This window comes from Rhinopithecus bieti, unplaced genomic scaffold, assembly GCF_001698545.2.
Source record: "Rhinopithecus bieti isolate Rb0 unplaced genomic scaffold, ASM169854v2 scaffold_78508, whole genome shotgun sequence".
In the NCBI taxonomy this organism is placed as follows: Eukaryota; Metazoa; Chordata; class Mammalia; order Primates; family Cercopithecidae; genus Rhinopithecus; species Rhinopithecus bieti.
This window is the reverse complement of record NW_016829854.1, coordinates 90,186-105,436: the sequence shown is the minus strand read 5'-3', so window position 1 is coordinate 105,436 and position 15,251 is coordinate 90,186. Positions and strand designations below refer to the sequence as shown.

The window sequence follows — 15,251 nt, the reverse complement described above, 5'->3', positions numbered from 1 at the left end:
TAAAATGCAAAAAAAAAAAAAAAAAAAAAATTAGGCCGGTGTGGTGGCGGCGCCTGTAGTCCCAGCTATTGGGGAGGCTGAGGCAGGAGAATGGCGTGAACCCGGGAGGTGGAGCTTACAGTGAGCCGAGATCGCGCCACTGCATTCCAGCCTGGGCCAGACTTTGAGATGGAGCGAGACTCCATCTCAAAAAAAAAAAAAGTAAAAAATGTCTTATTATTATTGTGAAAACAGTTTTGACATCCCAAACCACCCGAAAGGCACTCCTGACAGCTGCTGGGCTTCACTAACAGGCAAACGCAGGGATCAGCCAGAGGTGTTTATTGATAGAGTGTGGGAATCCACTGGGTAACTTCATCTGCATTTTCACAGCTTCAGGCTTCAAGGCACTTAAAATGGCCACCACCTTTCTTTTGGCTGGTACTTGGGTTTCACGCAGCACATTTTACTATTTAGGCAGTAAACATAGACTCTTTCCTTCTTGGAGCATCTGTGACGGCATTTGCCATAAAGATTCCAGCATCTTTGGGTGCCACCTGACACAAAGCAGAAAAAAGAAGGGAGACAGTGTCAGTCCTAAGAAGTAGGCTCTGGATTTGAAAGGTCTGTAAATGGATGGAAACAGATGTGACACAAGGTCCGTTGTTTCCCTTGCCTTCGACCCTTTTCACCTATCACTGTTTTTCCTTTACTCTCTGTTTTTTGCTCCCCGCCTTTGACTGAGAGAGTGACCTTGGTGTACATCAGCTGAATAAAGCCTGTTATGTGAGTGGTGTTTTTTTTTTTTTTTTTTTTTTTTTTTTTTTTTTTTTTTTTTGACGAGTCTTGCTCTGTCACCCAGGCTGGAGTACAGTGGAATGATTTTGGCTCATTGCAACCTCCTCGTCCCAGGTTCAAAGGACTCTCCCACCTAGGTTTCCCTGAGGAGCTTAGGACCACAGACATGTGCCACCATGCTTGGCTCACCCTCTAGTCTTTAAGTGCCTTTCTGTGCATGTGCAAGAGGAAACTACCAAAAGCCTGGGGAAAAAATAGCAAACACCAAAAAGAAGTAAGCAAAACAATTCCCAATGATTGCACAGGTCTGGGAATAGCTTGTGTTTCCACCTGCCTAAGTGGAAAGACCCTGTAAAATTTGCAGCATTTGGTACTCAGAAGGCTATTGCCTTAGTAGAGGGGGCTAAATTAACCCTAGACTAAAGAATACCCTGTACCCATCCTAACGAAGCTTAAGAGTCAGTCTCGAAAATATTCATCTGATTCCCACTAGCTTAACTGCATGCCAGAAAAATATCTAATACTCTTTAAAGGAGTATAACAAAATACAGAAACCGAAAGTGTAAAATATTTTCAGGCATACCAAAAAAAAAAAAAAAGCAAGAAAATATGAGCCATACTCAGGACAAAAATAAATCAACCAACACAGAAATGACAATGATGATGAAACTAGCAGATAAGGATGATAAAACAGCTATGATAAATATGCTCCAAGTAATAAAACAGGTAGAGGAAGCCATGAGCATGATGAGAAGAAATAAAGATGTAAAAAATTTTAATGGCCGGGCTCAGTGGATTAAGCCTGTAATCCCAGCACTTTGGGAGGCTGAGGCGGGTGGATCACCTGAGGTCAGGAGTTTGAGACCAGCCTGACCAACATAGAGAAACCCTGTCTCTACTAAAAATACAAAAAATTAGCTGAGCGTGGTGGCACATGCCTGTAATCCCAGCTACTCAGGAGGCTGAGGCAGGAGAATATCTTGAACTCGGGAGGTGGAGGTTGCAGTGAGCCGAGATTGTGCCATTGCACTTCAGCCTGGGCAACAAGAGCGAAACTCTGTCTCAACAAACAAACAAAAAACATATATATGTATATATTCACAAGGAATACTTGAGATGAAACATTAAATATTAAATGAAAAACATACTTAGTAAGATTAATAGCAGGTTAGACTGAAGAAGAAAAGATAAACGAACTTGAAGACATAGCAACAGAAATCATCCAAAATGAAACATGGAGAGAAAAAAGATGGGGGGATAAAAGAGCAGAGTGTCAGAGTACTTGGGACAATAACAAGTAGTCTAACATGCATATAATTGGGATACCAAAAGGAGAGGAGAGGGGAGAGGCATAAAAAGTATTTGAAGAAATAATGGCTGAAAAATTTCAAGTTTGATGAAAACTCTAAGCCCATTAGAACCATGACCCTTGGTGAACTATAAGCTGAATAAAACCAAAAGAGAAGCATGCAAATAATCAAATTGCAAAATCTTATGAAAGAAAGAAATCTTAAGCCAGAAGAAAAGACACATTTTGTACACAGGAGGAAATATAAAAATGCTAGAAGAGGCTGGGTGTGGTGGCTCACACTTGAAATCCTAGCACTTCGGGAGGCTGAGGTGGGAGGATCGCTTGAGCCCAAGAGTTTGAGACCAGCCTAGGTGTGACCCTGTCTCTCCAGAAAAATAGAAAAATTAGCCAGGTATGTTGGTGTGCACTTGTAGTCCAGGCTACTAGGGAGGCTGAGGTGGGAGGATCACTTGAGCCTGGGAGGTCGAGGCTGAAGTGAGCTGTGGTCACGCCACTGCACTCTAGCCTAGGTGACACAGTGACACCGTTTCAAGAAAAAAAACAACAACCCAGGAGAATTATTGTCAGAAACTGCACACTAGAAGATAGTAGAGAGAGATCTTTAAAGTAATAAAAGGAAAAAGCCCGGAATTCTTTACAGAGTAAAAATACTCTGAAAGTGGAGAAATAAAGACTTTTTCAGGTATTTGAAAATGGAGAAAATTGATCACTGAAAGCTTTCACTACAAGAAATGTTAAAGGAAGTTATTCAGGCAGAAGAAAATGGTACCAGAGGGAAATCTGGATGTCTACATAAAGGAGTAAAGAGAATCAGAACTCACAACTATGTGGGTAAATGTAAACAACTTTTGTTCTCAATTAAACATTTATTTATTTATTTATTTATTATTATTATTTTTTGAGATGGAGTCTTGCACTGTCCCCTGGGCTGGAGTGCAATGGCGCAATCTCAGCTCACCGCAACCTCCGCCTCCCAGGTACAAGCGATTCTCCTGTCTCAGCCTCCTGAGTAGCCAGGATTACAGGCATGCACCACCACACCTGGCTAATTTTGTACTTTTTGGTAGAGATGGAGTTTCTCCATGTTGGTCAGGCTGATTTCGAACTCCTGATCTCAGGTGATCCTCCCACCTCGGCCTCCCAAAGTGCTGGGATTACAGGCGTGAGCCACCACCCCGGGCCTATTTTTGTTTTTTTTTGAGATGGAGTCTCACTCTGTCGCCCAGGCTGGAGCACAGTGGCGTGATCTTGGCTCACCGCAGACTATGCCTCCCAAGACATTTCTTTAAAAGATAACTGTTTAAAGTAAAATAACAGCATTGTACTGCGGAGTTCATAGCATACATAGAAGTGAAATGTATGACAATAGCACAAAGGCTGGGGGAGGTGAAATGGAAGTACAATATACTGTTTTAAGGTTCTTACACGGTGTGCGAATTGGCATGTTTTTATTTGAGGTGAGACTGGGGTGAAGATGTCTGCTATAAAACTTAGAACTAATTCAAGACCTGGCGCAGGAACTGCACAAGACCAGCCTAGACTGTCTCGTCACTCCAGATAGCCAGTGTGAACCTGTGAAACTGCGTTTGTTAATTAACAAAAGAACAAAGTGCTGAGAAACCCTCTTTTCTCTAATCACAACTCTCAGAAACTTTGTACTTGAAATCATATCAGCAAGAAGGAAATGTTATATTCTTCCCCCAGGAACTGAGCCTTTCAGTACAGAAAAGCAGTCTTGATTTCAGAGCCAGGTGCTGGTGTCAGATAAGGGGTTTTGGAAGACAAAATTCCACAACTCTCCTCATTTTGTACTTTCCATGGAAACGGGATCCTGAATCCATTTCTCAGCCTAGGCCTAATGTTAATTCCTTTACACTTTGCCCTGTGGCCCTCCCTTGCCTTGAAGTCTATCAGACTCTGCTTCATTTCCATTATACTTGAATCTGCCCTTTCCCTTCATCCTACAGTAACCCTATTTGTTTCTTCATTTGGTGACTCCTCCTGCGCCCCCAACCACCCACAGACCCTTTGGTGTGCAGTTTCCTTTGCTGTGGTAAGTTAATAGATCTAACTGTCAGACTGCTGGTGTGTCCTTGTGGTCTTTGTAAGATGGACTTGATCACAAGGAAGCTGTCAAAGATTACCAGGGATATGTAACATAATGCTCGAGGATCATATTAAAGAGGCTTCCCCAGCCACGGATGGGACAATTGCAGTTTCTGTAAGAATAAAGATCGTAATGAATGCTAATTCATTAAATATATTTAAATCCATGTATTTTAATGATATAAAATTATTTTGTTGGCCAGGTATGGTGGCTCATGCCTGTAATCCCAGCACTTTGGGAGACTGAGGTGGGTGGATCACCTGAGGTCAGGAGTTCGAGACCAGCCTGACCAATTTGCTGAAACCCCCATCTTTACTAAAATTACAAAAATTAGCTAGGTGTGGTGGCGTGCGCCTGTAATCCCAGCTACTTGGGAGGCTGAGGCAGGAGAATCGCTTGAACCTGGGAGGTGGAAGTTGCAGTGAGTCGAGATCACGCCACTGCACTCCAGACTGGGTGACAGAGTTAGACTCCATCTAAACAAAATGAAACAAAAAATTATTTGGTCACAACTGGGGGAGATAGGACAATAGATTGTTTCTTGCAGATTCATAAATAAAGAAAAATCATCAAGCACGTGTTCTGTCTTTCCTACATGAACTGTACTGCTAAGAAATCAAATAGTAGACAATGAGGAGTATCTTTTTCATATGACTGTTCCAGTTAAATAGAGAATATCACTTAATAGAATATTATCATTTTGTAATGGCCAAAAAAATTAATGGATCTAGGCTTTGAGCATCATTGATTCCTATTGTCCTAAAAGACAGACAACCAGATATTATGTGCCTCCTAATGAAACAACATATAAAAACATAAAAAACTGGAACTTTTGCCAAAATGGGAGAACTTGAGCCTGATCAAACCTCTGGATACAGATGCTAATTTGCAGGAAATGCAGAGGTCAGAGGAACACGTTGAATTTTACCTTGAGTATGCAATCAGCAAAATTTATATTGTGGAAAGTTATAGATCAAATGACTTATGTATTTTCCACAGATAAGTTGTAAAGATAAGAAAGGGATGAATATGGAACCAGTAAATTAAAAAATTCAAGGAATCTAAAGAGATATCAGATTTTAACAGTATAAATAGGGTGTCTAGGGATGCACCCCTAGCAATGAGACTGTAAAGGAATGCAGAGAACTGGTTGCTATAAAAGTCAGGAGAGTGCTCAATTTGGAGGATGAAGACAATTGTGATGGATGGAATAGGTGGAGACATTTTTGGGCTGACTGTCAATACTCTGTTCATTGACCTGCACGGTGGTTACAAGGATGTGCACTTATAACCTTCATTAAGCTGCACACTTGTATTACGTGGTGTGCAGTACCTGTGATTCTGTGTTTTAGTTTACAAAAGATAAGGAAAAGCGACCATTTAACAACAAAATCTCAATTTTTAATTTAAGTGTCAAGAGGAACTATTGGTGAGTGAGGGGAATGACATTCATACACATTTTTTAGCATCTGTGGAGGCTACTGAGCAATAACTTACTCATTTTAAAGCTATACACAGTCTTTACCTAGCAATTCCTTTCCAGATGTCTACACCAGGGAAATACTCACATATATAGACTGAGAGGCCTATACATTGGAGATAAAACTATACATGAGCGAGACACCTACCCTCAGAGAACTTCCAGTCAAATCAGGGGAGAAAGAGCCGTTAAAAAATAGATACCCAGATATTTGATTAACTAGAGTCTGGTGAAAATTATAAAGAAAGAACTCAGGGTGCTGTGAGGATGTATAATGGAAGGGCAGGTGTCCCACCTAAATCTCATCTCTGCTGGGTTTCTGGGCTTTACATATGTCTCCTGAATTCCCACAATTAACCTAACAGTGAGTATGACAATATTTTGAAAATATTAAAGTGATGCATATTTCAATCCCCTTTAATCATAAGATCCATTGATTGTCATAAAGCAGAATTGGGCAGAGTTTCTGGGTTTTGGGGGAATGGTGAACAACAGAACAACAAACTCATTGCTCAGCTTAAATGAGATAAGGGTTGTGCATAGAAAGACAATTTTAAGGACCAACATTTATCAAGGAAGTTCAGGGATTTCCAAATTTCAAAGAGCTCCTTTATACATTATTAGGTGAATCTGGCGGGTTCAGACAATACCACTTCACCATAAGCTATAGGAGGCTAAAGCTGAGGGTCAGGCTAAAGTAGCTCCCATTTAACCTCTGTCACCACTACCATACCCAATGGGAAGTAGAGGGGAAATACTCTGCCCATAATTTCCAGGGAAGCTGGAAGTTTAAATCCAGCTCCTGCAGCAGCAGCACTGGGCCTGAGAGCCCTGCTAGAACCCATGCCTCATTCTGCCAGCCTGATGGTGGACGCACCAACAAGCTAGGGACAAAGACCTTTCATGTGTCTCCCGCTAGCCGTCTACTGGTTGACCTGAACACTCAGGAAGTAGAGATAATTAATGTGAGAAAAGTAGGGGCAAGAGAGTCTCTTGCTATGAATGCCCAGATTGGTCGGAAAAAATTGCCAGTGCAGAGGACACTTACTCTTTGCCTCTTAGAGCATAGCTCAGGGAAACTGGTAGCTCTTTAGAGAAATTCTTGTCTTTAGCATGGATACAGCACCGCATGGTGCTACCTGAAGGGGGATTAGAAATGGCTGAGGGAAGTGACTGAACATCGCTCTTAGTTCTCTGTTGAATAAAATAGACCCAGAAGGTCCCCAAGTTCCCTTATCTCTGGTTGAGATAGGAAAACCAGTAAGGGACCTGCCAAGAGTACACCCCTAGTGCAGAAGGCAGTAAGGGAGGGTGTGAACAGCCTCAACTTGGGGACCAGATGGAAGATCTGGCTGAGATGAAGGGTCGAGTCAGTGGGGACCCCAAAAGGGCTAAGAGATTTCATCAGTCACGAAATCCAGTAGTAAGTGCTAGCAGGACATTCACTGACCACATCCAATGAGGGACGTGATCCCAGAAGTCCGTAAGGGTCCAGCACAGGACCCGACACCACCTCCTTATGTTCCTGTCCCAGGGCCCTTGCATTTGCTGTTTTCCCCAACTTGAATTTCCTTCCCTACATATCCACATGGCTCACCCCAGTTGTTCCCTCAGCTCACAGTAAGACATTCCATGAGCACCCCCTTAAAAATGGCAATGACTGGGTATGGTGGCTCAAGCCTGTAATCCCAGCACTTTGGGAGGCTGAGCAAGCAGATTGCTTGAGGTCAGGGGTTCAAGACCAGCCTGGGCAACATGGCCAAACCCTATCTCTACTAAAAATACAAAAATTTGCCAGGCGTGGTTGCATGCGCCTGTAATCCCAGTTACTCGGGAGGCTGAGGCATGAAAATTGCTTGAATCCAGGAGGTGGAGGTTGCAGTGAGCTAAGATCGTGCCACTATACTCCAGCCTGGGTGACACAGCGAGACTCTGTCTCTAAAAAAAAAAAAAAAAAACGCAAATCACCTTCCCCTTCCCCTTCCCCTGGTGTTCACTATTTCCTTTCCTGCCTATTCTGCTCACTGTACTCATCACCTGACATACCATATGTTTCATTTATTTTTCAAATTCTTTGGGTCCTCTAGTAGAAGGTAAGCTCCAAGAGGATAAGATTTTGCTTATCTTGTTTTATTTTATTCACTGCTCTACCTGTAGCACCCATCACAGTGCTTGGAACAAGAAATCCATTCAACTATATTTACTGAATGAAGCAATTAATTATTTGATGACATATCAAGTTACTTTTCCCTATAACCAGATACTATCCCAGGAAAGAGAAGGGGTGATGGAAGAAAGATACAATGCTGAAAGACTCAACACTTATTCAAAAGAGATTGAATTAGCTTAGAAATCATTTTAAAGCAGAAAATATAAATATTGAACTGCTGAGTTCAGGCCCAGCCCTTAGGTGCCTTGTCACCCTGGGTTTTAAGTGCTATTTAACTGTCTCCTCTAGTTTGCTCCCCTGGTGCCATGTCATTTATCTCTGTCATCCTGCTCCTCCCACCACAAACACCCACAGTCAGGATGGAAGTTCCTGGGAAAGTTTGGTGAGTTATGGAAAATAAAGAAGACGTATTTCTTTTGCAGACCAAAATTTCAGTGTGTTCAGTGTTGTTCCCTCAACCTGACATTATTACACACTTGATGTTACTGCAGTTTGAGAAATGAGGAAATTGATGCTCTGAGCAGCTGAGCTTCTTGTTGGGGGTCACAGAGTCAGAAAATGATGGGGCAGGTTTTAACCCGGGGTCTGGGCTTTCCTGTCTACTCCAGGTGAGTGGTGTTTTAGGGCCTCAGGAAGACACAAGGACTGAGATCAGCTTGTTTAGGAAAGGCACACGTTTCCGACTCTAGAAAGGTTAGCTGACAGCCTCAGAGTGGGTGGAAACTTCTGCCAGATGAGCAGGAAGGGGTAGGTGGCTCATGCTGGAATTGCTGGGTGGTAGGTCTGACCAGGGTCCTTCTCTGTTTAAACCCTCCCATGGGTCCCTCACCTGGCATTCGAGGCCCACGGAGACCTGGAACTTGAATGCTTCCTCAGCTTTACCCCCGCCTCTCTCCTAACCCACCCCTCCATGTTATGCAGGTCCCTGAAGCTCCCATGCTCTCTCCCGCATCTAGACTTTTGCGTAGGCTGACCTCTCTGCCTGGGACACCCTTCTGCTTTCTCCTCTTCTTCCTTTTCTATTTTTGACTCACTTTTTAGGACTTAGGATATCTCTCCAGGAAGACTCTCTTTTCCCTCAGCCTGGGCTGGACCATGTGTGCCCAGCCCCCTGGTTTCCCACTGTCACAGCCGTGTCACCCTGGGTTGTAAATGCTATTTAACTGTCTCCCCCAGTTAGCTCCTCTGGCGCCATGTCATTTTTCTCCATGGTCCTAGCTTCCAGTGCAGTCTGGCACAGAGACAGCTACAGTACAAATGAGTTTTCTCTCCCATTAAGGTGGCTGTGATCTTCACAAAGCTTCATTCATTCTGGGGAATATTTTGCAAAAGGCCCAGACCTGCCTCTCCTCTTTCCTGCTTCTCTTGCTCACCCCTCCCACTCCTCCTCACACACTAGGCCACCCCCACATGCTCCCTGGAGCTGGGCAGGAAGAGGAGGGATGCAGCGGCTGAGAGAGCAGTTCTGGATGTCGTAGTTGGCATCTATCAGCTGGCACCTGCTGCTGGTGAGGCGCCTCCTGCCTCCTATACGTGGTGTCAGATGGCAACCTGCAGCCCATCCTTCTAACCCTTGGGATTCCCTGACCAGGCCTTAGTCTCCAAGCCCTGCCCCTTCCTTGAGGAGGTCCAAGTTACCTGGAATCAGCTGGGATAAGAGCAGCAGCACAGTCAAAGTCAGCAAAAGGAGCTTCATGGCTAAGGCAGCCCAAAGTGAAGCTGCAAGTCCGACGCCACAGCTGAGCTAATGGGAGAGGGGGAGTGCCTGGCCTGTGGCTCACGCTCCCTCAGCTGCCCACGGGTACAGCCCTCACACTCTGACTGGACACGCCTCCCCTTGTCATTTAGGTCAGCAGGGAGAGATCAGCCAACAAGGTCCAGGGCCCAAGACTTAATACCTCCCATCCTTCCACCCAGCTCCAAACTGCCTGAACCCAGTGACCAGCAGGAGGCGCCACAAACACTGGCTCCAGAAGGTCGGGGAAGACGGCAGTTTTGAAGAATAAATACAAAGCAACAGGTAGATGAGCTTAAACGGCGTTCCAGGTGGAGGAATGTCTGTACAAAGGCTCATGTTGGTGTTGAAAATGAGAAATAAGACATAACCGGAGCAAAAACTGAGAGGAAAACGGCAGACAGAGATGAAGCTCCGAGTACCAGCCTGTCTATCACAGCCCCCTGCTGGGTTCTAACATGCGGTGGACCTGCCCTAGGGCCATCCTTCCCCTTCCTCAGAGATCTGAGAACCAACCACTCAGAATCCGTCTTCTGAACTCGGGTTTTGAAAACTCATTCTTGGTGGGGCACGGTGGCTCATGCCTGTAATCCCAGCAGTTTGGGAGGCCAAGGTGGGCGGATCACTTGAGGTCAGGAGTTCGAGACCAGCCTGGCCAACATGGTGAAACCCCGTCTCTACTAAAAATACAAAAATTAGCCAGGCGTGGTGGTGCACGCCTAATCCCAGCTACTTGGGAGGCTGACGCAGGAGAATCGCTTGAACCTGGGGAGGCTGCAGTGAGCCGAGATCACTCCACTGCACTCCAGACTGGGTGACAGAGTGAGACTCCGTCTCAGAAAAGAAAAGAAAAGGCATTCTTTCCCTCAGCCCTTGGGTGGTAGCTGCATCCTGTAATTACTGTTTCTCTGACCGGACCCTGCTTGAAACAGATGTCAAGGGTATAAAAGCATACAGAGGGATTACAAGGGAAAACAACAACAACAACAGTGAAAGCCATTTCTGAAGTGGCAGAAAACAGTCAATGGGGTTGAAAACTGAAAGGTAAGTGAAAGAGTGAGGTCAGCATGTGAAAATAATTCTTTTTAAAACACTTACAATGAAGAGAAGAAGAGACACTGGCTAGGAAGGGACTCACTGGAAAGCCTAGAAGTCCACCTTTTCTGTGCTGTTCATTTTTGGTGAGGAGGCTCATTTCATTTCTTTTCTTTTTTCTGAATTTAATTTAATTTAATTTTTTTTTTGAGATGGAGTTTCGCTATTGTTGACCAGGCTGGAGTGCAATGGCACAATCTCAGCTCACTGCAACCTCCGCCTCCCAGGTTCAAGCAATTCTCCTGCCTCAGCCTCCCAAGTAGCTGGGATTACAGGCATGTGCCACCACACCTGGCTAATTTTATATTTTTAATAGAGATGGAGTTTTTCCATGTTGGTCAGGCTGGTCTCAAACTCCCAACCTCAGGTGATCCGCCCACCTCAGCCTCCCGAAGTGCTGGGATTACAGGCTGAGCCACCGCGCCTGGACCTTTTTTCTTAATTTTAAAACCATTTTAATTTTTTCTGTTTTGTTGTTGTTTTGGAGACAGGGTCTTGCTCTGTTGCCCAGGCCTGGAGAAATAATGTATCTGTTGGATTCTTTTCTCCCTAAAATAAGAGATTCTCCCACTATCTGAAATGCCAGGATATATGGAGGATTTCTGTATTGAGAGTGACAGAGGCAGAGTTGAAAATATTGGGTAACTAGTCCTGACTCTGCTACTAGCTTTCTACGTGACCTTGGCCAGAATTACTTTTTTTTTTGTTTTCCTCTGGTCCTCAATCTCTTCAATTAAGGATTTGGGGCAGATGTGCAGTAGGGATCAATATATTCATCATATTATATGGTTCTCTATATAAAAGACATAGAAAGTAAAAGAATACAGCAATCCAGGTTTTCAACACCAAAACAGGGCAGGGTAATTGGATTTTCACATAAGGATTCTCTAAGCTGCCCTCATCAGCCCCCAAGTTTCTGAACCACTTATATCACAGGTCTTTTCCCTTGACCCCAACTCCCAAGTACACTGTGTAATCATTGTCCATCTCTGGGCCTGCTCCTTGCATAGTCAATGTAGCAATTTTGCTCTTGTTTTGAAGCCTTTGTAATCCTCCTGAGGACTCTGGAGTAGCTGTGTATCCACAATGGGCAGGGGATAAGGGAGATGTCAAGGGAGCAGAGGGAGACTTATATGTACACCTCCAGGCCTCAGACATCATAGCCTATTCATGGTGAGTCAGAAGGGCCTACTTCTCAATCTCACCAGGAATCAAAGAAAAACAAATTCAGATGATGGTGAGGCATCATTTCTCCAATCAAATTGGCAAGAAAAAAAATATATATTTGTTGAGATGGAATCTTGCTCTGTTGCCCAGGGTAGAGTGCAGTGGTGTGATCCTGGTTCACTGCAACCTTTGCCTCCCGGGTTCAAGCAGTTCTTGTCCCTCTGCCTCCTGAGTAGCTGTGTGTGCTACAGGCGTGCACACCACCATGCCCAGCTAATTTTTGTATTTTTAGGCCAGGTGTAGTGGCTCATGCCTGTAATTCCAGAATTTGGGAGGCCGATGCAGGCGGATCACTTGAGGTCAGGAGTTTGAGACCAGCCTGGCAGACATGGTGAAACCCTGTCTCACTAAAAATATAAAAATTAGCCGGGTGTGGTGGCACGTGCCTGTAATCCCAGCTACTCTGGAGGCCAAGGCAGGAGAATTGCTTGAACTCGGGAGGTGGAGGTTGCAGTGAGCCAATATCACACTGCTGCACTCCAGCCTGGGAGACAGAGCAAAACTCCATCTCAAAAAAAAAAAAAAAAGAAAAAAAGCAATTTTCATATTTTTAGTAGACACGGGGTTTCACCACGTTGGCCATGCTGGTCTTGAACTCCTGACATCAAGTGATCCGCGTGCCTGAGCCTCTCAAAGTGTTGGGATTACAGATGTGAGCCACCACACTAGTCAAAAGTATTATTTTATTGATGATCCTAGTCTTTTCTAGGATGCAGGGAAAGAATGATACCTTGATCATGGAAATCCAAATCCAAATCCAAACTTTTTGGAGGTTGTCAATATCAAAATCCTTAAAACATGCAGGCCCTGCAATCCAGAAACTTCACTTCTAAGGCTTTGCAATGGACCCTTGTGTGCTCAGCAGTGATTTCCTTTTCTTCTAGTGACAGCCCCTTGATTTTCCTTTGGGGAGCCAAATCTCCTTCACTCTCAGCTCAAGATATTCAGGTAGGGTTCCCATCTTGCTTTTAGATTTTGCATTCTCTACTGGGCTACTAGACTTACCTTTTATTTTTTATTATTTATTTAATTATTATTATTATTATTTTTTGAGACAGAGTCTTGCTCTGTCACCCAGGTTGGAGTGCAGTGGTGCGATCTTGGCTCACTACAACCTCTGCTTCCCAGGTTCAAGCAATTGTCGTGCCTCAGCCTCCTGAGTAGCTGGGACTACAGGCACATGCCACCATGCCAGCTAATTTTTTTTTTTGTATTTTTAAGAGAGATAGAGTTTCGTCATGTTGGCCAGGCTGGTCTCCAACTCTAGGCCTCAAGTAATCCTCCTGCCTTGGGCTCCCGAAGTGCTGGGAGGCCCCGCGTGAGTCACAGGCATGAGTCACCGTGCCTTTTAAAAATATGAATTTTTAAAGACTTGCCTTTTAAAAATATGAATTAGATGTTGACTTATGTGATGGCTATTCTTTGCACTAGGATACATTCCTACTCTTCCTCCTGGTCTACACCATCTGGTTGCTGCATACTTCTCTGACATCTCATAGTAACTGCTCCTCTCCCACTACTTTTCAGCCACACTGGCTCTCCTTTCTCCTTTAAATGCACTAGTCATGTTCCTACTTCAGGAATTTGTGCTTGCTATTTTCTTTACGTGCAATATTCTTCCTGATTTTTTGGTGACTGGTTCCTTCCTCCCACTCATGTTTTAGCTCAAATAGGAAACTCCTGGCAGAGTTTTTCCTAACCACTAGTTCTGATGTCACAAATTGTCACTCTATGTTGACTTTATAGAGCCCCTATTAGATGCTGGTTCTGAAGAATAAACTTTGAAGTCAAGGCAGACTTGGGTTAAGTGCTTGACCTTTCATTTGTGAACTTTCTGACATTGTATAAATTGCTTAACCTCTATGGACTGAAAGTTTTCATCAGTAAAAAGAGATCTTAATGTTACCTATTTCACTGAATTGTCACAAGGAATAATGTATGTAAAAGGCGTAGGACAATACATGAAATAGAGTAGCTTCTTATTGTTTATGATTAATATACTATAACATCATCATAATCATTTAATAACTCTGACATGTAGAAATAGTACAGAAAGCATTATCTAATAACAATACCTGGGAGTTCACCTGAGAATGTTCAGGGTGGTGGGATCTGGAAGTTTTTCACTCATATGTGGCACCTGGAGGCTGGGTTGATCTGGGGCTGTCAACCAAAGCACCCACACGATTCTTCCATGTGGCTTGGGCTTCATGCAGAGTAGAACTTCTTACATGGGATCTCAGGGGTCCAAGAGTGAGGGTTACTGCAAACAGATTGGAGGTTGTATGCCCTTTTTAGACCAAGCCTTGAAAGCATCGCTTCTGCTGAACTCGACTGGTCAAAGCAGTCACAAGCATGCCTGGATTCAAGGAGAGGGAAATTTCTTCCTTTGGGGGGGGGGAAATAAAAAAATTTTAAATTTTGGTATTTCTTTTTTTTTTTTTTTTTTTTTTAAATAGAATCTCCCTCTGTCGCCCAGGCTGGAATACAGTGGCACAATCTCGGCTCACTGCAATCTCCACCTCCCAGGTTCAAGCAGTTCTCCTGCCTCAGCCTCCCCAGTAGCTGAGATTAGAGGCATGCACCACCACGCCCATCAATTTTTGTATTTTTAGTAGAGACGGGGTTTCACCATGTTGGTCAGGCTGGTCTCAAACTCCTGACCTAAGGTGATCCTTCTGCCTCGGCCTCCCAAAGTGCTGGGATTACAGGTGTGAGCTACCGCACCCGGCCATTTTCAGTTATGTTTTAAAACCACCTCAGACATGTTAGACATTCAAATGGAGGTATCATGTTAAATATATTATGAGTCAGAAAAACTTGGAGAAGAACCTCAGGCTATCAATATAAATTTTGGAGTTTTCAGGTTATAGAGGTATTTAGAACCATATGACTGGGTAAGATCCAGTAGGTGTGGCCATGCAAGTCAGCTCTAACAAGTGGGATGTGAACTGTAGTGATGTGTATGGCTTCCTGGTCATATCCTTACAAAAGGTACCTGCTTGCCTTACATTTCTTTTTCTTTTCTCATTGTTTTGGGGAATCAAGAAAACTGGAGTAGCCACTTATTAAAAAAAGGGGTGAAAGTTACCTGTGGAGAATGATAGGCTATCTCATTATCCCTGGGCCACTTACCTCTAAACCATCACGCGAGAAGAAAATATACTTTCTTCTTATTTTATTTATTTATTTATTTATTTTTTTTGAGACGGAGTCTCGCTCTGTCGCCCAGGCTGGAGTGCAGTGGCCGGATCTCGGCTCACTGCAAGCTCCGCCTCCCGGGTTTACGCCATTCTCCTGCCTCAGCCTCCCGAGTAGCTGGGACTACAGGCGCCCGCCACCTCACCC

General features: G+C 44.0%; 1 protein-coding gene across 3 annotated transcripts in view; it reads right to left on the bottom strand.

Annotated features, from left to right (window-relative positions):
* Positions 1 to 306: 306 nt before the first annotated feature.
* The window catches only part of DEFB123 (defensin beta 123), a 34,942-nt gene continuing 19,997 nt past the window's right edge, over positions 307 to 15,251 (bottom strand). Inside the window, exons 1-2 of one of the 3 annotated variants that reach the window (XM_017865009.1) lie at positions 9,485 to 9,722; positions 307 to 536 (exon numbers count right to left, since the gene is read on the bottom strand). In XM_017865009.1, coding sequence (XP_017720498.1) covers positions 391 to 536; positions 9,485 to 9,542 — 204 coding nt within the window. In that variant the 5' untranslated portion in view covers positions 9,543 to 9,722 and the 3' untranslated portion in view covers positions 307 to 390. Of the gene's footprint in view, positions 537 to 9,484; positions 9,723 to 13,978; positions 14,167 to 15,251 lie in introns of those variants that run through there. The other 2 variants (XR_001883981.1, XR_001883982.1) reach the window with 2 other exon arrangements.